General features: G+C 41.0%; 1 protein-coding gene across 1 annotated transcript in view; it reads left to right on the top strand.

Moving 5' to 3' along the window:
• ppfia4 (PTPRF interacting protein alpha 4) overlaps nucleotides 1–23,265 on the top strand; it is a 51,267-nt gene that overhangs the window by 12,247 nt on the left and 15,755 nt on the right. The window contains exons 3-5 of the mRNA XM_062398425.1: nucleotides 22,155–22,256; nucleotides 22,419–22,583; nucleotides 23,096–23,170. Of these exons, the coding sequence (XP_062254409.1) occupies nucleotides 22,155–22,256; nucleotides 22,419–22,583; nucleotides 23,096–23,170 (342 nt within the window). The remainder of the gene's footprint in view (nucleotides 1–22,154; nucleotides 22,257–22,418; nucleotides 22,584–23,095; nucleotides 23,171–23,265) is intronic.

Below are 23,265 nucleotides of genomic sequence, written 5' to 3'. Positions count from 1 at the left end.
AAGTTCCCATTCATGGTATTGGGACATTTCATTTTGGTCGCCTTTTAACCCAATCATATCTGCTTTACCATGGATTTGTAGATCTCTGCAATAACGTCTGGGGCAAACGAGGTATGGCAAAGGAAAAACACACAGCTAGCCAGTTAGCTGCTCTTTCCTTCCTCGTAAATACAACTTTAATACATCACCTCATCCATGAAGATGATTTGGATTCGCGTCAGGTAGATTATCTTTTGGAATGGTGGTGAAGACAAAAACTCCCATGATCCCATGCTGCTTCACAACATCATCAAACTAGGTCTGGTTATTGTTGTGATTGAGAGACTCTTAAGCTCCATATAGTACATTTAAAACACAACAGACGCAATATTAAAATGCATGACGAGGAGTGGGCGTCCCTTCGTCACAAGTTCATTGAAGGTGACTAAAAGCCCCCCCCCCCCCCCACCATTATAAGCTGTTAAAAATGTCCTCACCATTATATAAGCTCTTGAAAATGAGATGTTCAGGGCCACAACGAGTAGTGAAGACAGTTGTGAATGAGAGACAGAGAAAAAGACTTGGACAGCGAGGAAGTGCCCGTAGCTGAGTTACATTAAGGTCATATGAAGCATTGCAGCTTGCATCAGACAGTGTCACCCCTCCCCCCACTTCCGCTGCCATCCTCCAGCAGTCTTCTCCATCCTTTGCCTCTCAAGTTTCAGTCACATCCTTTTGTCATTGGGATCTGTTCATTTTTCCCTCCTCCTATTTGATCCGATGTTTCCTCTCGTACCTCCGCCAGTGCTGGCATGTCAGCATCCTGTGTCAGCAAATGAAGGGGGGCCTCCTTCTCTTCTCTTCTCTTTTTATCACTTCGTCAGGCACCCACAGATCTGTGCTGTAATCGCTCTAGATTGGCTGTTGGCCGCTTGGGTGGTGGGTGCAATAGAACATTGTTTCACTGACACCAGAGACACACACACACACATACACACACAAACAAACTTCTTATAGCTGTCTCTTAATTCATGGTCTACATCCTGACTGATTCCATCACAGCGGTGCAACTACACTGTTCAATTTCGAGGGCTCCTTCAAATGCGTCCAAAGAATGTGTCCTTTCATCCCGAGCAACAAAGGCTCCAACGTGGGTGGATCCGTCCCGGGCAAACCCATCCCAGGATCATTGCCCTTACACATACAGTATTTCAAATAGCGTTGGTGACCAATGAGACCAAAATGTCTGATGCTTGGCAGGCTTCAACTTCAAACTTTCTCGTCATGTCCAATAGCGCCAATGCTGGGCAATAGCACTAGGGGCAGGACTAGCTGGGGACCAAATTCACTGAAATCCTCCGAAGACCAAACCATCTAATTTGGTCATCATGATCATCTGTTGTTGTTCGGCTCTATTCTGTTTCCATGGTTGCCATCTTACATGAAGATACCTCTGCTCATGAAGAACTCAACATATCGAGGAGCAAGGATACAGTGAGAAAGTTATAACAAAGATACGATATGTATTGGAAACTTTTTATATCCCCTTTTACGCTTTTATGATCAAGCATACATTTAATGGTGGCACGGCACTATCTTGATCCATCAGTTAAGTTTAATACTCCTGCTCTTTCAACACGTCATCCATCTTTACAGCCACTTTCAGGCTAAGAGTTAATGCAGCAGGACTGTGCTCGCTCGTGATTGGCAGACCTCCATAAACAGCTGCTTAAATCCTTCCAATCTGGCTGATTTAGAGCATTTGATCTGACACACCCTGGGGAATTCCTCCACTGCGCTGCGAGCCAGAGTTTATCCCTATTTTCTCATTCATGAAAATAACTAAGCATCTCGAAAGATCGGATAAAATCCAATGAAATCCTCTTTTAAAAGCGGATGTCATTGCTTTCAATGTCAAATAATTGGCTTTTATTATTGCTGCAACATCATCTCAATGTGTGTGTGTGTGTGTGTGTGTGTCGGCTAGGTCAGCACATCTGCAGTGTTCCATCCTAGTCATCCTCATCAGGTTATTTTTATTCCTGGGCAAAAATTACCTCTCCTTCTCTGCCTGATACAAGTGACATTTCATCCCTCTGGTATACACACCATTATCACACATACACGCCCAAAGGTTCACACATAAACACACTGACACACAGAGGCACACACACAAACATACAGACTCCACGCAACACCCCGCTGGGAATACATCACAGAAGCAGTTGGCGCTTGTTTAATGCTGACCCAACGGAATATGTGTCCGTCCCTCCAGTGTTCCCCCTCACCCTGAGGGCACGACGCCAACCAGCTCTGCAGTCAACTCTACGTTCATTCACACACACAATGTATACTGCATATTCATCCAGATCCTGCTGTCCCTCTACTCTGTCCCCTAGTTACACTCAGTATATATGCTTTGTTTTAGTGAGTGTGCGTTTGTTCATGTGTGTGTGTTCTGTGCAGACTCCTCACCTCCTAAACACCTGCAGTTTCAGTCTCCATGGAAACTGAGGGGCTGGTTAGGGAGGGGTGATGTTGACTTCCCAACACCTTCTGTCCTGTGGGACGCCAACTGTCAGCAACTCTGTTTGTGTGTAAACTGTGAGCATGTGTGCGTTTTTTCTCTCTTGTGTGATTAGTATGATCTGTTGTGCATGAGCCTTGATATATATCCACACGGTGCAAGTAGCTGTATTTGAAAGCTTCCTCGGATCAAAACACACTTTGGCTGAATTTTACACTTTCAAATTTGTGTGTGTGTTCAGTCATTGGCACATGAAGCCTCAACCTTGATAGCTGCTTCTGATCGGCTGCCAGAACTAAGCGGCTCAGTCTGTTTGTGGGTCTGGTTGAAGGACTGTGTGCAGGAATCCCCTGTTCATTGGAACAGGAGGATGAAAGCAGCAATAGACCCAGAGAAATCAAAATAAGAGGTTGTGTCACTACTGTCCTAGATGTGTTTTATCCATTTTTTACTTTGGTCCATCACCTGAGGTTGGACAGTCAACTTAAAATTTCTAGATCAAATGACGGCTTTTTCTCTCTTTTTTCTGAAACAAGTAAGGCTAATGTTTGAAGCTGCAGATTAATCAACAGGAAAAATAATACATACAGTTGAGGGTATGGATGCAGATGATCATGAGGCAGAGCTGTGTTGCTTTATAGTTAATGTGAACATAGTAGTTTGAGGGCAGAGATATATAAGTAAATACCAAACATTTATAACATTTTCATATCGCTCCATATTGGCAAAACAATAAATTGGCAGTGCTCTTAATAAAGGCAAATGTAAGCACTGCTTAAAATAGTAACAGCTTATCCGAAACCAGAGGATCCATTGGCTGAAACACAAGTGTCATATGATATGAGGAGTATATGGCTATTTCTGGCAGATATTTTTTTTCATTATTGATGGTAGTCTAGCTCCAGAAGATACATGGAGAAGGAGTGGGGCGTGGCATATAACAACATATAACATCCATCATGCTTGTCAAGCAATCTCAAGTGTTTTCTTTCTCTAACTTCCTATCTTAGTAAATAATGCCCCAAAAGGTAATTGTAAAATGCACAATTACACATCTTAAAGATGCACTGTAAAGACAGAGACTCTTAGGTACTTGTCTATTTAAAAATATAAATTATATTTAAATTTTGTGAATTATTGCAGAGGTAGTACAGTATGTTCCGGTACTACATTATAGTAAGTAGAATTACTACAGTTATAGTCATTAATAGAGTCAGGCGAGGACTCAGAACCAAACTGAAGAGGACAACGATGGACGTGGCTGGAATCTGACACTGACTGGACCTTGAATCTGAGGCACAGACAAACAGAAAAACTGGCTCAGCATTAGAAACCAGGATAAACGGCGTCACCGCACTGTGCGACTGTACAATCTGACAGAGTCTGGAGGAACGAACCACTGTTTAAATACTGCAGCAGGTTACACACACACACACACACACATACACACACACACACAAACATAGAGGCAAGGACTTACACAAAAAATGGGACAGATGGAAAACAAAAGGGAACACAGACCATGTGGAGGAAGATGAATGCATGGCACCATTGAGGACTTTGGGGTATTTAAGCTGACAAAATATGTATATATTTCAATTTAATTAATAAATTAAAAAATATGACAATATGTTTAAAATCAAGAAAATGTATGGTGGTGGATAACTGGAAAGAAATATAGACGTTTGAAACAGTTCCTTTATTCTTGAATCCTCTGTGGGTTTTTGCATCCCCATCTACCACACCCTAGTGTTGCCATGGATATTAGGCCCAGTAGCACAGCTGTGGGTTGAGAGGTGTGCCAGGATGATATCATACAGTAGCTGGCTGTGAAGGTCTACTGCAGGCACATGGCATCTACAATATTTATAGACCCCGAGAACAGATGAGCTCACTCAGTCACTCAGTGCGACTAGCTTCACCTTACACTCACACACACACAAACACACACACACACACACACACAGATACACACAAAGTGCAAAGAAGTGGCAGAGAAGTTACTCACGCAATCCCTGCCACACCCATCCACATAAATATTTCCTCGTCTCTCCTCCATCTTTTTTACCCACTGACCTTGAAGAGAATATTGCATTGGGCCATACAGACATATGCACATATTAAACATAAATACAGCAAGACCCTTATTCTGTTTGGCTGAACATTTTAGACAGCACGCGCACACACACTGTAACATACTGAGTCGTCTGTATTTTCAGTTAAAATGAGCTCCCACTGTATGAGTCATAAAGAGACGGATTGGTACTTTGTTAGAGATTACACTGGTGGGAAAATAACGGACTGCTACATTAACCATACACAGACACACGCACACACACACACTCACACACACACTCACACACACACACACACACACACACACACACACAATACAGGCTGAAACACAGACAAAGTAAATGACCCCATTCCTCCTGAACATGTTCATAGTACACATAGGAGATTTAAATCCTCATATCCCAAAATAAACAAGATCATTTCTTGGCAGAGCAAATACTGCACATCAGTATAACAGTAAAGTATGATTGAGAGTGACCACTGTGTGTCTATCTCAGTCAGCTGTTAGTGTGTGTGTGTGTGTGTGTATGTGTGAGTTCCCAAAAATTACATTTCATAAATAAATCATCCAGGCTCTTGTGATGGATGTACACACACAAACACACACACATACACACACACACACACACACACACACATACACACACACACACACACACACACATACACACACACACACACACACACACACACACACACACACACACGATTTATAACCATGGTCATCTTAGTATGGACCAGATTAGAGGCGATCGTTTTTATAGAGCTGTCACTCCTATGTATTAGTGTGTGTGTGTGTGTGTGTGTGTGTGTGTGTGTGTATCTGCCCATGCTTGTTTTATATCTTTGTCAGTACCCGTTTAAAATATGTTGTTGGTGCTCACTCTTTGGATTCATGTAGTTGTGTGTGTGTGTGTGTGTGTGTGTGTGCATGTGTGTGCATGTGTGTGCATGTGTGTGTGAGCATGCATTTTACATTTGACACATGTTGTGTTTTATTGTCATTGAATGTAAATGGGACTGTGGACAGTAACTATATTTTGGGTCTGTTTATTCTGCCAGTGTGAATGTGTGTGTGTTTTAATATCATAAAAAAGTAAAGCATGTCTGTGAAATGTTTGTCCTTTGTGACATGGTTATATATAACTATGCAGCTATGAAGCTATGAAGCGGCCTCTTCTTAATAAAAAGTATTTTTTCCTCAAAGTGTGATGTGATGATATTATTTCTGGGCCACAGTATTACTTGTATATATTGAATGTCCTTTGCTTGTGATGTTTCAGCTTTAAGTATTCTGAGAGTACATCATGTTATTTTTGACATGTCTGGAAAACACACAAACCTTATTTGTTCACTTAAATCATTTTTTAGAATTCAATCCCACAGTCCGTGCATCCATCCGTGTGTTTTATGGTCTGAGAGAAGGACAGAAGCGATGAGAGAAGGACAGGACAGTAATGTGACACCGCACGTTCTGGCACCACGAGAGGTGCTGGTCGTGCCTCTGTCATTATAGTTACAGTTATTGGACTTACTGTAGACGCACACGCACATGCGGGCGCACACACACACACACACACACACACACACACACACACACTCACACACACTCACACACACACACACACGCACATCCTCACAGTGGTGTAGAGTTGCATCCTGTCCCTGCTGTTTGTGTCCTTTGAAGGGCAAGAGCAGCGTTCCCTGACCTGCACACAAATACACACAGCACCTAGGCTGCCCGTTACTCACAGCCATTTTTAGCTACATGAAGGATTGGGAAAAGAGGATATTATTGCAAATTATGCTGGGCGTACCCTTGGAGCAGTTTATTTACTTTGAATATGTAGATTAATATTTATACAGCTGTGCAGCTTTGATGCATCTCCTGCTTTCCTCTAGAACCGTGGTACACTTTCATCTGCTGAACAGAGCAGCTGGGATGGACTGGATGTGTGTGTGTGTTGGTGGGGTCCCTGGAGTAAACGTGTGTTACTTTGTGTATTTTCAGAGAATGAGTCAGTATGTTTGTGTATAGAATGTTTCGGTTTGAAGGTTTTAACTTTTACACTTAACAATGAATGTCACCTCATTATAACTTGACAACTATAAGAGAGATGCAAGACAAGGAAATAGTAATGCATCCATATTTTGAAATGAGATTGTAAAACCTTATGAGGATAATATGTTTACTTTGTGGGCATAAGTTTGGACTAGTAAGTTTAATTTGCTTTCATTTAGGATCATAGGTTTCTTGAGTTATTAGCAAACAAGATGTGATGCCATGTTTACAACAATCATCAGTCAATATGACACTTGAGATTTTGGCTAATATTTGCAACTTTAATGAAATTCTGACCACTGGGGTTTGAAGTACTCATTTTTTACAATATCGTATATTACCATTGGCTGTATACCGTATAAAGATGGACGACATGGCTTCTCCCAAAAAGTTGAGCCAAAGAATGTCACCCCCTGGTGGCTGGCTGCAGCGCACCTCATCCATGTTAATTACAGTTTTTTTCGATTGCTTAAGCACGATTTTCAAAACAGGGCCCGGTGTTTTAAACACTAAACACAATCAGCACAACCACACACCCAATCAGCAGAACACCTCAGATCCTTTGCAAAATGAAACACTCTTGTAAAAACTATACATTTATTTATCAAAACCATATTTTTTTGCCATATGAAACACACACGCTTCATATGACTTAATTCTGTTTGAGCCAGTGACACACTGCTGTTGCTAACCTTAAACACTTTTAGCAATTCCAGTTTTCAGTGATTAGAGTTCTATAAGTGAAGTACTATGAGAAAGTGCAAATATACAATAGAGGTTGAACCCTGCATCATCTATGTAAATTAATTCATTTGATTTCCTCAGCATTGATCTATAAAACTCTCAGAAATACAGTGAAAGACAAGATTGTGTAGTTCAGCATAGGTCTGGAATACAGTACATTTACATTATGAAAGTTATGTGTGCAGTATGCAACATCACACACAACATCATTACTAATGCTGCAGCCGCAGCCTTCTCATCTTCCGTGGATTCCCCCTCTCACCCTCACTCTTCTTCTTTTTTGAGCACAAGCTCCATTTTGGTTGAAAACAGGTGAACTAAGCTGATGCTTTTGTATAGTGCTTAAACCTGATTTGTGTGTCTACAATTAAGCAATCATGTGTTTGAACACCTGATGGCTGTGTTTAACCAATTGGCCCATAGGGGTGGTCATTTGACAGGCAGTACTTAGGAATTGCAAGGAAGTGACATCATGATATCCTTCTGTGTCTAATGTATACAAGTGTGTTTAGTGTTTTGCAGATCACTGTGTGTATTGTTTTGCAAAAAGTGTGAAGCTGACATTGTGCTTATAGTGGTGCAGATCTGGGCCCATGTTCTGCTCCTTGAGTGTAAGGTTGGATAATTGTGTAAAACTTTTGAATTTAGTGTTTATGCAATCGAAAAAAACTGTAATAAAAGGTATATGGACCAAACTAAAACAGTATACATCAAATGCATTTTCCTTAAAATGTTTTCTCTCATTTAACGTCATGATTGACAGCCGAGACTGACTCAAGATTGGTTCAGTGCGTCCATTGGCAGGATCTTGCTGCTGCACCTCCATCTCTTGATCGATAGCAGCGTTTGTATCTAGGAAATTCTAGCTTCATTTCTGGATAGTGTGAGGAAGTGGATGCTTCTTTATATAGTCTATGTACAATATATTACATATATCTGGCTCCCCCTGTGGGTCAGCCTGAAAATCTTTAGGTAGACCCTGTATTCCATACCAAAGCTTGAAGATATCGACAAAGATCTATTATGATTTGGCTAATTCTCAAAATTCCCTCAGCCCCACCATTTTGAAAATACATTAGTTGATGGAAGGCTTGTTTATTGACAATAGTCATGTTAATCTCAGGGTACATACCAAGTTTAGGCAATATCTAAATGGGTTAAATCATTTTACTGTTTGCATGAGGATATGATCCCATGCCTTGACCTTGAGCTTTTGCGGTTTTGAGGAAGAATCAATACTGCAGCTCCTGACACTAACCCCAATCAATGGGCCAGGTTTAATCCAAATGAGACTGAAACTGTCGGGGGTTTCACTGGGACAGACAGACACACAAATGCCACGTAGTAAAATACATCCACTCGAAATGTTTTTATATAGATTTTTATATAGTTTTTATTCATAAAGGGAGGATGAAATATCTTTACATGCCGAAACGGAGAAGAACATTTTCGCATCTGTGGATCAGCGTATAGTTGGGGCTGCATTCAGAGTTCAGACCCTATGAGTGCATCTGCTATTTGCAATGATTGTGCGTACAGTGGCAGTAAGAGGCTTCCCTCTGGACGGAGCAGGGGCTTGACAAGGACACGGTGGAGGGGCGATGGTGGGAGGGAATCCGTGTTCTGCGACTGACTGATGAGGACAGCGGCAGAGACAGAAAGACGGAGCTGACACAGGTGCTTTAGGCTGCAGGGGCACGAGAGAGGAGGTGACAGAGGAGAGGGAGGAGGTATGACTCTTCTTAGAAAAAAAACTTATAAGGAGAACGGGAGGGGTGAGGAGAGGAGGAAGGTATGACTCTTCTCAGAATGACGATTGTTTCCGAAACGTGGATGGAATTAAACCCTACATTTTTACAATCACGATTCAAGATGATCACTGCCTCAGTGCAAGTGCTGACATTGTCATATAGGGCATTTCAGTTTTTCCAGTGTGCTCACAGCTTTGTTTGAAGCAGAAACAGACTCATGGACGTTTTCCACCCTGGGTTTCATCCTTCAGGCGACAGGCTGGCCTACCCATCTGATTAGTGGAGCTAGTTGGGAAGCAGCCTGAAGCTCAGCAGATACAACTCAGGCTTGAAAGCACACCACCCACTATGTCTGCTTTCCTTATAGATGTTATTTTTAATGACTAGTTGATCCATTTGTGAAATGTAATTGTTAAGATCAGTATCTCTCTCGTGTCTGACCATTAAGCATGGAGCTACAGTTAGCAGTTGATTAATGTAGCTAAGAAACAGGGGGAAACAGCTAGCCTGGCTCTGTCCAAAGATAACAAATCTGCCTATACCCACACTTCTGAAGCTCTGTTTATTTTACAGAATTTACAAAATGTGTCTTTTACATTTATTTTTAGTTTTAGTCTACAGCTGGTTGTATATTTATTGTACAGATAATAGCCATGTGTTTATTTTAGGGATATGAGTATGGTATCCTTCTTCTCATTTACCTCAACTAAGTGTATTTCCTCAAATGTCAAACTTCTCTTTTAATACTCCATTACAACCACAATAGTATTAAACAGCATTATGAAGGCAAGAGAGGTTTATTCTCTAAGCAGAACAGCAACATAAGACAATACACAAAAGAAGCATTTAGAAAGAAAATTAAAAAAGGGTTACATGAAGAATAAAAAATAAATAATACAACAAATAGAAGAGTGAAAGTTACAGTGCAGTGTAAGAAATTGGTATTTATTTGATGTAATGAAAGGAAAGGAAATTAAAGTCTTGAGCGTTGAATTAAAAGAACTATGAGTTGCAGCAGTTCTCTTGGAGCTTGCTCTTCACATGTAGAGCATACAAACTGAACACTGCCTCTGCATGTCTAGCTTTGAAAGTAAATCAACACACAAGTCAAATTGAAATTGCAGTGTCCAAACAAGATTACATAGTAAGTCTTGGCATCAATACATTATTCTTAGTGGTTTATTGTTAAAACTGCTTTACAGCCTTATCTCAATCCCATCAGTGACACTGCATGTAATTTCCAGTGGGATTAGTGCATTACAGTAATTATAATTAAAAGGTATTCAGCATGTCAAACTCTTTGTCAGACTTATGTTGAGATTGCACATTATCTCTGGGATTCAGATATACTAGCATGGAGGTCTGAAACCGAACTCAGTGATGATGGGATGGGGGTGCATGCTCTCTGCTCGACATTATGTCATGATGTAAAATGGCTGCTGTCTGTTGAGGGTGGTTCAGCCGAAATAAGAGACGCTTGAGAAAAATAGAGAAGAGAGTAAGAGAGAGGGTGAGCCAAGTAAGACAAAAAATAAGGGGGGATAAGAGAGGGAGAAGGAGGAGCTGGAGTGGATAGAGTGTGAAAGAAGTAATCAAGTGTAGTTAGGCAGCAGCGAGAGGGAGAGAGAGTTCGGTAGAGAGAGGAGGCGAAAGAGAGAGAAAACTGTGAGAGGCTGACAGTGTAAAAAAAAAGAGGGGTCTGTGAATTATTCTGCAGAAAATTCACTTTCTTGTGTTTTTGTCATTACTGCTGGTGTGCTAGTGTTGCCTTGTGGTGTGTGTTTGCGTTAAGTGTGAGTTTGAATGTTTTGTGTTTCCATCTCTGCCTCCACATGGATGAGAAGTTATCACGTTTCATGAATTATTACTGGCTTCGCTCGTCGTTTGTTTCCCTGCATCGAGGTGACTTCATGCGCGATAAGTGCACGTTATTTGAATAATGAAGTCACAGCTACTTTGCTACAGCAAAGCTGGTTAACTGGCCTCCTCACACATATTTAGCTAATGTGTATACATGACTTGCAACCCCATGCTGCCAGTAGGGGTCTCCACATCACCACAAACCCATGGAGCAGCAGGGGGCCTTGTGTTTGGCCACTGAGTGGATTCGAGGCTGTGTCTCCAGCCTGCAGTGAGCTGCTGTCAGGTAATGGTGGAAGTCACCACAGTCACAAAAGGGTGTTTTGATGTGTGCAGTCTGCCTCATCGATTCATCTCCTCTCTCCTGTGAACCCTGTTTCCCTGACAACCAGGTGCAAGGAAGTAGACCCACTGACTGCAACCTTTTCAAATTTAAAGATGTTAATACACAGTCTGTTCAGTATGCGCCAGCTGTTTACACCTAATGTTAAACAAAATCTATATCACACAAAGTAAGCGCCATAACTAGAAGTAGGGCCATATTGGAGACGAAAATATGATATTTAGAGAATTAATAAAATGTTATCACATATCATGAGAGTAAGGTCATAATATTATCAGAATAAATGTGTAGGTTGACAGAAAGTCATATTATGAGAATACAGTCTTAATGTTTTGAGAATAATGTTGTAAATGAGGTGAAAGTCATGACATTACTTTAATCAAGTTATATTATTGCATGAATAAAGTAGTAATATTATGAAAAAAAACTATTCATTGAGAATAAATCATAATATAATTATTCTTATACAAGAATAAAGTTGTACTATCATGACTTAGTTCTCAAAATCTCAGATATGTTTCCCTGAAATGGCCTTAAAGTCATTCAGATCATGTGATAACATAATATCCAAATATTTTAAATCAAACAGGATTTTGAGCCACAATTTCCACATTTACATACTGCTTTGTAATGTAGTAATGATATCTCATGGTGCCCAAAAAAGATATAGGATCATTAATATTGCAGGCAACATTATAACAATATGATGACTAAATATACTTGATATACTTGATACTGTGTAAAATCACCGGAAGGCGCTTCAGTCAGGTGTATGCTCTGTGAAATCCTACTGAGAGCAGAGAAACGAAACAGGCTGCCATTTATAAATAGAAGGAATCAGCAGGCACAATGTCACGCTGGAGGAATGGGTCTCTTGAATTTGTGTTGAGTAAGCAGTGACTGGAGTTTTTATTAAGAGGAAATAGAGCGTTTAATTTCATGGTAATTCTTGGCATTAGTTCCAAATGTGACTTAAAAACTCCCACAGAGTGCCTAAACTTCCATGTACGTGCCCCTGTGTGTGTGTGTGTGTGTGTGTGTGTGTGTGTGTGTGTGAGAGAGAGAGAGAGAGAGAACAGGTGGCCAGAGCCCCGAGCAGTCCTCATCTAAACCCTGCCCCGTCCTTCTTCCTTGTCTGTCTCCTCCTCCTCCCTCCATCCTCATCATTTGTGTTTCATTCTGTTTTTGTCTCTGGGCTGCAGACTGAGCAGGCTGACAGGCTGAGTGCTGCTGTCCCGGCGGAGGACAGAGGGAGTCTCTTTCAGCCCTGCTACACTCTTTCCCATCTTCCTCACCCTAACCTCCGTTCCCTCCTTCTCCTCTTCCTCTTCCTCTTCCTTTGCCTCTCTTTTTTTATGGGGGGTCTACTTGAGGGATCTGATATGTTCATCCTCCACCATGAACCCAAGAGTGAAGATCCACCTTCAGAATGGGACCCACTTTAACAGCTACATGTACCAGGTAGGGACTCGGCAGCTGCACAGTTTTGGGACATTACTGGTGATGGATGTCATCCAGCTCAAATAGCTTTCTCTACATTCTCCACAAATCCTGAGCCGAGTATTGATTTCAGCGCTGATGACTCTTTTCAGGGGCTGAGAAATGGCCTCTTCTCCACCTTTTCCTCCTTCTCCTCCTCCCTCCTTTTCACCACCATGCCTCAATCAGGCTGCGACAAATGATTAATGCTTTGCCGTCATGCAAATTGTATATTGGTTTAGAAAATGTGGGCACACCCCCCCCCTCGCCACAGTAGCTCTTCACTGGTTGCTGCGGCTGTAGCTGCAAGTTTTCAGCCAAATGAAATGTCCCAATGGTCCAGGGGCAATAAAGAATATGAATATGTGTCATGCACTGTTGGGAAATCCTCTCCTTTTCTGTGTCTGCTGTGCGACCTCGACACGCCATGTGTTTATTACAACATGTATAAGAGAGATAAACTCTACTGATGCTGGAACAAAAAACTCTGTTTCTCCTTTCATCCAAGCAGAGAAAGTATACCCTCTCATCCTGCCTCCCTTTCTTTGTCCCTCTCTTCTGGTGCAGGTTTGTGCTTTGGCTCCTTGAAGGACAGTGGGATATGTGAATTGATGCTTTTCTGGGCACAGAGGAGGCAGAGAGTTGGAGAACTTGCAGGGATTTGACACCACTTTGTTGACTGAAGCATGGGAGAGGGATATTTTGGGCAAAGAGAGACAGAGTTGATGCGTCCGCCATAGAAATGCTTTTGCTGCATCAATCAACTTTATAGCCGATAATCAGGATATTAAATGAGTGTTGATATGCATGTTTTGATGGGTAGTCATGCTTCTGCGAGGCTTCATTTAAAGTGGTTCTTTTGGCTTCACGTTAGCTTTGGATTTCAAACAGGAACCATCTCGTTCTCCGAGTAAAAGGTGTTCTGAGTGTGATTTACTCAGTTGTATTTACACCGAGCATATTTTCTGTGTTTTTTTCAGCGTTTGAGAAGTGAGTCCAGAGCTGGCACAGCTTCAGCCAGCCTTGGCATTATCCCTAATGTGCTTCATTTAGGCTGATTTGCTCATGACTCACAGTGATTATGCAGAGGCCAATTTTTTTTACATCTGTCTCAGCCATGTGGACTTGGACCAAAATCACTTGCGTTTGTCATTTGTGCTCCGTGTTTTCGTCCTGAGTTTTCAGGCAGAGTTGTTCTTCCTCTGTAACTCCAGTCAGGGTGGAGAGGTTTCTCCTGCAGTCAGCTGCATCTCCATCTTTGCATCACACTCACAGTGGATTTGTGCATGTGTTTCTGTGCGTGTTTATGTGTGTGTGTGTGTGTGTGTGGGTTAAACGCTCATGCAAAGTTTGTGTATGATGCTCAAAAACATCACTCTCCCAATGATACCGTGGCCATCGCAACGGCAGCCGTGTGTGGGGTGGTGTCATGGCAACAGATTACTCACTGCACCCAGGCAAGGTGTTGTAGTGGTAGAGTGTGTCAGACCTCTTATTTGTGTGTGTGTTGGCTAAGATTTGTCAGAGGAAGGTCGAGAGAAGGTCTCTCTCTCTCTCTCTCTCTCTCTCTCTCTCTCTCTCTCGCTCCCTCTCCCTCTCAGGGGACTCACACATTCTCTTGTCCACCGACCCCTGCATTCATTATTCATTGTGGCGTTCCTCAGCGATTTACCACGATTTACATCACAGTAAGCTCTTTTGGTGTGTGCAGGAGCTCATCATCACACACACAATCTCTGACGAGGTAACGCTGCTCTTCTCTGCCTCTCAACAGAGAACGATCATTATAGTTTTAATCATGAAACTTTGTGACTCTTATCTTGCATTTAATATAAAACTTATTTCTACAGAATCACTCAAATGAACACTTCCTGTCTTGTTTCTGAATCTATTTAGAGTATAGTTAAAGTCAGATCTTGCTATGAAGTGATGAGCGGTGGTTAGAAACAGCCAACAAACTACAATGAACATCTTTAAATGCAGAATTGGATTTTCTTAATGAAACTAAACAGGCAAGGAGCAATCTGACGACTTGTGATGTGTACTGGAGCTGTAAACATCATCTGATTGACCTAATGATATCACAACCCTCAACTATGAATCATACAAGTTATGAGAGAGTTAATAGTCTAAGTTTAAGTCTCTTTCCTGTATTTGTTTTTTCACATATTTTCCTCTTCTCCTCTCCTCCCACTCACTGACGCTCACAAAGAAGATGATCCAAGTCGTCGTCCTCAGACTCTGGATGAAATCACTTTTGGCTGCGTGTTACTGTCTTGTCAATATGCCCACACATTGCAGTGCAGTGGGTATAAAGTTAGAGGCTCATGTTAGGATGATTTTTAAGTCAACCATCTACAGGAGCTGTTCGACAATGAAGTGTAGAAATATGACATTTTTGCTCGTTATTTCCTGTTTCTCACAAATAACCTTCAACAACCTGCAGAGATCAGTTGTGAACTTGCCCTCTTATTCTCTGTGCATGTGCGTGTGTGTGTGTGTGTATATGTGAGTGTGTGTGCTCTGCATGAATAAACCATAGGTTGGATAGTGCAGGTTACATGATCAGAAGCACTGCGTTACTGGGAGTACACTTGATTTCCTAGATTCTGGATGAAGTTTTCTTACGGCAAATCAGCCACGCATTATCATCAAGTATCAGGATTTTAAAAAGATTGCTTATGATAGAGAAACTCCAGCAAGAACATGTTTTACTTGTGTCTTCTTTAAAAAAAATGTCTTCATCTTGTAAAATAACTTTATTTTTGTGAAAATTACGACATTTTTTTGCAAAATTATGACTTTTATTCTGTAAATCTCTGATTGCTTCTTTACACAGAAACAAGAGGATACTTAATCTGTTCTTTTTCTCGTCAATGCATATCTGAGAGATCTGTATAAGTCACATGATGGTCAATCTTTTAGTAGTGCTAGGACTGGAGAGGGATTGTTAGGGATGCCTTGATATACATGGTTGTAATAAGGATGCCACTTTGGGGCTTTCAGATTGATCATGTTCCTCAGATTAATAAATACAACAGTTATTTTCAGTACTTGTGTAGTCTTGTATTCTTTTTGATCTTTATTTAGATAAAGAGCGCAACAAAATACAGAGACACGCATTCATCTCTAAAACAATAACAAATTTAGGAATCCGGACTGTGTGCTGCACAGTACTAGATTTACCAATTTCAGGATTCACTTGAGGGGTTTTGTGAGAGGCTGTCAATTCTGTGAATGATTAATGCGGCAGCTTCAGTAGGATTAATTTACACTGAGGTTTCCTCAACCACAACGTCACTGCTGAATAACAAACCGAAAACGACTGGCAAAACAAAATATCCTCACATCATTTGTGAGCAGTGCGGAGGCACCATGAGAGAATATTCATTAATTCCGAAAAGAGAATAAAAAGAATGAAACCACGTGCACTACTTCATATGCTCGCTTCACCGTCCCTCCTGAGACAATAGAGCTGGTGTCTTACCTCAGTTTAATACTTGCTATCATGTAAACTCTACATAGTCCTTATTGTTTAGGGAAGAGGAAATGAGTGGATGAGGGGTAGACACAGTTTAGGTGTGATGTGTGTGTGTTAACCACTCAGAGTGCAGATCACACATTAAGAGCCAAGCACACACACACAGACCAAGAGAGAGTGTACGGATAAGCAGACTGATAATAAACCTTGTACTTTTGGGGGTTTTGGTTATGTGCGTGCATGTGTGTGTGTGTGTGTGTGTGTGTCTGACAGAAAGAGAGAGATTGAATGTACATTTTTTCAGCCCTATTCTTATATTCGACTACACTCCAATCTCTTCCCCTCTCTCTCTCGCTCTCTGTACACACACACACACACACACACACACACTGCATTTTTTCATCCTTTAATCCCAAACTGCTTAAGGAAGCGAAGGGGAGAAATCCCTTTACAATGTCTGGGCTCAGCAGTGTTTGGTAACCACTTGCTATCTGACATTGCTGTTGGAGGCAGAAGAGCAGCAGCGTTCTTCCTCCAGAAACCCAGAACCTTCTTTTTCCGCTCTATATGATATATTCTCTGACAGATGTTCAGGTTGTGTTGTCAGAGAGCCGCTTCTATAGTGTGTGAAGCTGGATAAGCATCTTGGGATTTCAAAGCTCACATGGTTTTTGGAAGTTAGGATCTCGTGTTGTGTGTGTGTGTGTGTGTGTGTGTGTGTGTGTGTGTGTGTGTGTGTTTGTGTGTGTGCGTGTGTAAAAGCAGTAGAAGCTAGCTAGAGGGAGGGTATTTGACACCTTCATGAGAAATAGATTTGGCTAGACAGCAATGTTTTATATTTTATATATAATCCTAACGGAAGTGACGTGTTCATACCCTCATGTGTTTTTTGTTACCCGTTTTTCCAATTTTGTATTTTGGGAATATTGAAACAGTTAAAGAGGAGGATACTGAGCTCTTAAAAGCCAAAGAGATGATGGGATGGAGAGATAAACTAGAGGAGAAGTGGAGGAGGTGTTCTGTTGAGCCTTTTTGCCATGATTGAAAGAGACAGCGAGCTCTTCAGCCCCCTCCCTCAAAATCACCACCAAGATCCACTCACTCCCAGACAAAGAAATATCCGCTGTGAGCCCCTGAAGTGCTCAGCTCGTCATCTTAAAACTATTTCTAAATCTAATTTTTCAAATTCGTTTTTTTTTTTTGGGGGGGGGGAATGTGAATGTGATAATGATTTCTGTGACATGATAGCTGCAAAATATTTGAAAACAAGTGACAATTTAAATCGGGTGTAATACATACGTAAGATACTTGTCAATGCAATGTAGAGAATCAAATCAATTAATATTTGTACAGTCACTTGTGATATTCTGGAGGACAGAATGTGTTATAGAGCACAGTTGTATCTTGCCCTAATCTACTCTATGCTGGAAAAGCTTTGGTACCTCCGTTGTTGTGGTTACACCGGACTTGTTGACACCTCAGGATCAGATGGCAGGTGTATTTCTGTACTGGCAATAACCACGTCAGTAATGCTATGTTCCATCGGCTTTGCTACAGTCTGGGTGCTTTCACACCTACTTGTTTTGACAGGAAGTTCAATAACAGGTGTGAAAGGTTACTCACACCACAGTTTGGAACAAGGGACCAGAGTTAAGTCTGATCTGCTCTCTGTCTGGATCAAACTGAACCATGGCTCATATCGTTCCCAGTGTGCAAACATCTCTTTTGGATAGTTTGGTCTTTTGCACTTATGTCAAAAGTCACCAAATACAATAGTTGAATTGACACTGAAATCAGACACACGTCCATCTGTAAGTGATATAAGTTGTATAAGTAGACACAGCGCACATAGGTGAAGACAACAGGATGTAAGTATGTCAAATGAAAGCATTGCAATGTGAAACCAAATGTTACCTCATGAAATGAGCATCAGGTTAAAGCACAAATCTTATATGAAGACGTGTTGAGTCTCCATTAAGCCTCACTTAAAGGACATTCATTCTTTTACCTTTTTCTGGACTAGCTTCTCCTGTCTTCTTAAACAACACCTGCGGCTGGATTTTGTTCCCCTCTCAGTGCTGACAACAATGAATTGCCTAAACATGTAATAAGATAAAAAGCATGCAGATTGGGATCATTTGCAGAGCTTGTGAAATCCTCTTGAGATTACAAGTTGAACACAATTTGGCAGTACAAAGTGATTTGGATGCCCATAGAGGACATGACTTAAATGATCATCTAACGTCCATTTGTGACTTTGTCATGATGCAAACAACAAGGGTGTTTCTGCCAGATGTGACACTTACCCAGTCAGTTGTGAACTGGCTGTCAGGGTCAGGTACCATCAACATTGCTGGAGTGGGAGTTATCTGTAAACGATGGACAATCTTAAATTAAACATACAACTTGTTGGCTATGTGCATAACAAGCAAGTTTCATTTTATACACATTTTGAGTCTTCATTTCAGCAAAAACAGTCAATACAATGAAAATTCAACAAATACGACAAAACAGGGAAATGCTGTCTGTAATATAGTGTTTGCTGTTAATAAGATTGGACTTACCAGGAGCAGGATGGATGAGCAGGGATCTAGGATCCAATTCTTCGCAGTCAGTCATCGTGGAAATCCTCCTATAATCTTGAATAAAAATCTATCGAGAGTATTAAATGCCTATTTGGGTTGTATATGTTGATAATGCCTAATGAGGTAATGGGAATTGATTTCATGAGTTGCCCAAATTAATTATGGGTGGTGAAATAAAAAACTGTATTATACCGTCAAAAGGGCATCAACATTTAAAGTATTCAACTGTATCTAAGAAAAACAGTACACTACTTTACAAAATTCACTGTATTTTCTCCATCAGTTTGTTACAGTGTGAAGTGACCCGCGGAGTGAATGGGGAATATGGCCCAAACAGTACAAAATGAATTCAGGCCACCTTTGTTTGACATGTGGTATTGCTATGGCTTACTTGTGGCACAGATCTGGCAAAAAGAAGTGGACTGCCCAGGTGCCATCATTTCACAGGGGATGTTGACAAGATGTGCAAAGTGTGGTGAAGTGAAAGACGTCTGTCACTGTTAAAACTTATTCTGTCATAAATGTTGTCTTGCAGTGATAAATGGGCTTGTCATATTGAATCAGGTTGATGGATGACAGCTATTCAGTCAGCCCCCATTTGAGGTTTACACATATTTGGGGCGTGAGACCATTTTATGAATACCCTTTTTTATTTTATTTCGTTGTTTTTATATCCTCTGCACCAACTGGGTCATAATATTTTCAAACACCTTTGGCCGATGTGATGTTAAAGGAAAAATGCAGGGCGAAATGCTGTTAAAGTTTATAAACTGTAAAAACCAAACACACAGCAGAATACTGCTGCACTTCCGTCACGTCGTCTCCCAAACTATTAAAGTTAATGGAGCCGTCACTTTACAGCCGCAAAAGAACATAAAATGCCCATCAAATCTGTAATATGTGGTTGTTTGTGTAGCTGTGAAAAGGTGGCGCTGCTAGCTTGAATAATGTGGGATAAGCTGTGAATATATGAATTAATCATCTTCACACTAGAGATACTGCACAGGAGAAATATGTGTTTGTACTTAAGTGATTTTTCACTCATAACCAATAATAAAGGCAAATGTAAAACAGCCAGTTAGAGGACAACCTTCTGGTGAGAGGACGGCCCTTACCATACAGAGTAGACATGAGAATGGTATCAATCTTCTGAGCCAACACTTTCCAAAATGTTGAACTCTTCTAAATTATGTCTAATATTTCACACTTCTGCTGTGTTTCATTATAAGTTTTAACTTCCTCAAAAAGAAATATGTACTATATCTCTCAATGTACTGTAGTTTTCCATCTCAGATAGGATTGATTGCAGATGAGAGAATGGAGTGGAAAGCAGATCTAACGGTGTGACTGGTGTAAATGGAAACGTAATGGGCGAAATATGCTTTGCCTGGTCGGAAGTTACAGAGACAGAGCAATGGAGAACTTTAATCTTTTTTACCAGAATTCTGACATCAGGGCACTGGATTTAATCTCTGAGCTTAAAGTTTGGAGTCCACAGATAATAGCTGGTTTTCAGTGTGAGTAACACAATAGAAAAAGGGTAAATATAGATGTATACATATTAGTCATAGTTCAAAATAGAGATTGAATATTAAGCAGATTTTAGCTAAGCACAGGAGAGCAATAAAGAGGTTAGACATCAACGTGGGAAAAGCAGATGACTACGACCAACTGAACAGAACATATGGAAGCACAGAGACTTTTGTACTCAGGGGAGGCAGTGATGAGTGAGCACAGGTGAAACACATGAGGATCTGGTGCAGACAATCACAGGGACAGTAAACAGGACAATGACAGGAAGTCAATTTGAAGACACATGAGGAGTAAAACTTCATAATAAAACAGGAAACACAGAGTTAACACAAATCCAATCACAAGGAAAACACGGGTGATGTCAGTCTACAAAATACAAACAAAAGCAACAAAAAACATTAACTCTTTACTTAAGAGTTTCAGAGTTAAAGTCTAGAGTCTTGACACATTGACCAAATTCTAATCTAACAAAACACGGAAATCTCACATAAAATATTTGATTGTATTTAAATAATGACTGAGATATTATTTTGGGGTGGGTTTAAATCTTAGATTGCCCCTGAATCCTATTGACATACATCTCAATGCTGCAACTGCAAAGTATGTGCACAGTTTGCACAAAGGGGCTGAACATTTGTTCCAACATGTTCACTGATGGCACACTGAGTGGATCCATATCAGCCATAAACCAATGTGGTCCATGTTCATTCATCAATCATCAGTCAAGTTTGGGCGGATGTGGCTGTAAAAGAACATCAGCAGCAGCACTGACTCCTCAGTCTCAGACCTCCAGCAGGACTAATGAGCACGAAGAATGAACATCAATAATTGTAATTGCTCTCAAGTGAAATGCATTTAATCTTACAACTAAGAATTTATTATAGATCTGTTCACTGTTTAATTACAAAATACCTCATCATCACCAGTTGTATTTGCTCCTGTGTTTGTGTCAGAGAGAAAGGGGCGATGCTGTTCTTGGTGTTCTCAGTTCTCTCAATTGTATTTGCAATAAATTTACTTTATGTACAACATAATGAAATCATACAATTTCATAAAATTTGGATCAGAATATTAGGTAAAACTGATATGTTTAGGAAATCATTTCAACATCATTATATGCAGTAGCATACGGAGGTGAACAACTTTAAAAATGGATGTGAGCCCCCTGTTGCTTATACTTGTAAAATAGCAAATGTGACCCAAATATCCTGACACAAATGTTGGCCTTTATTGCTAGTATAGTAAGGTATTCAAGCAACAACAAAAGTGATATTTTAATTGTGTAAGAAACATCACTGCAAACAAAATGTCATCAGTCACAAGTCCACTTGTTTTTGAGCTTGCAACTGTACATTTTATGGCTCCAAATAACCCAGAGGTGGTCACTGAGGTGGTCAGAGCGGCACAGCTGAGGTTGTGTTTGTGCAGAGCAGATAACACAGTGACAATTCGGTGGTATTTTGTCATGAGGCTTCCACCGGCTCAGACCTCCCCTTATTGAGCCTGGACTGCCCATTATTTATGTCTGCCCCAACTTTACCTGCTGATAAAGAATTCCTCCCACAGTTACTAAGAATTTCCCTGTGCTACTCGGTCACCAAAAAATGCAATTAAAAAAAAAGTGGTCAATAACACCCAGTTGGGTTTGCATTTTAAGATTACAGCTAAGAAAGCCCATTCCATTGATCACCGATACAATATGAACCTGTATGTGTTGTGTGTGTGTGTCTGTAGGAGTTTGCCACCCTGACCAAGGAGCTGAACATATGCCAGGAGCAGCTGCTGGAGAAAGAGGAGGAGATATCGGAGCTGAAAGCTGAAAGGAACAACACAAGGGTATGTGTTTGCATTTCTATATGTAAGTGCAAGTGTGCAGTGGTGCTGATAAAAAACAAATAATGTTTCTAAGCTTGAAATTAGTATTCTCTTTGGTTCTGCATGCATGCCTTTGCTTTAAATGTGTGTGTGTGTGTGTGTGTGTGTGTGTGTTTGTTGTAGCTGCTGTTGGAGCACCTGGAGTGCCTGGTGTCTCGTCACGAGCGAAGTCTGAGGATGACAGTGGTGAAGAGACAAGCACCCCCACCATCTGGAGTTTCTAGCGAGGTGGAGGTCCTGAAAGCTCTGAAGTCGCTGTTTGAACACCACAAGGCCCTGGATGAGAAGGTGGATTCACACACACACACACACACACACACACACACACATTAATGCAGGTGGAAACGGCAGCCGCGCCTGGCGACCTCATCAGCCATGTCGTACTTTTAAACAGTTGCTATCCTCCCTCACTTTTTGATCAGTTCCCTTTTGCTGTTTTTCTTTATGTTAAGCTGTTAATTAACCTCAGCACTTCCTGATTTTCATAGTAAAAGTCCCCCATGAAAGGGAAGAGATGAAATGCTTTTAATGTGAAACAGATGGGGGAAGTGTGGAGCAAGCTGCTTCTCCAGCAAACTACAGTATGACCGGAGTGAAACTGTAAAAGGAAGCAGATGACAAACATGATCATTTCGTAACAACAATTAATGAACTGAGATACCCAAAAAAGATCCAAATTAAATTTCTCAGTATAACTTAAAATTGCATACATACAAATGACATAAACACATACTGTTGTAAGTTCAACACAGTGTTTCGGGCCCTGTTGATGATGTGGGTTCTCTCTGTGTTTCTGTTAGGTGCGTGAGAGGCTTCGGGTGGCTCTGGAGAGGGTGGCCACCCTGGAGGGACAGCTAGTGGTGACCACACAAGAGGTGTGCATGCGTTTATGTTTATGTGTCTGTGTGTGTGTGTGTGTGTGTGTGTGTGTGTGTGTGTGTGTGTGTGTGTGTGTTGAAGTATGTGTGTA

This window comes from Platichthys flesus, chromosome 2, assembly GCF_949316205.1.
Source record: "Platichthys flesus chromosome 2, fPlaFle2.1, whole genome shotgun sequence".
In the NCBI taxonomy this organism is placed as follows: Eukaryota; Metazoa; Chordata; class Actinopteri; order Pleuronectiformes; family Pleuronectidae; genus Platichthys; species Platichthys flesus.
This window is presented reverse-complemented; position numbering and strand designations above follow the sequence as displayed.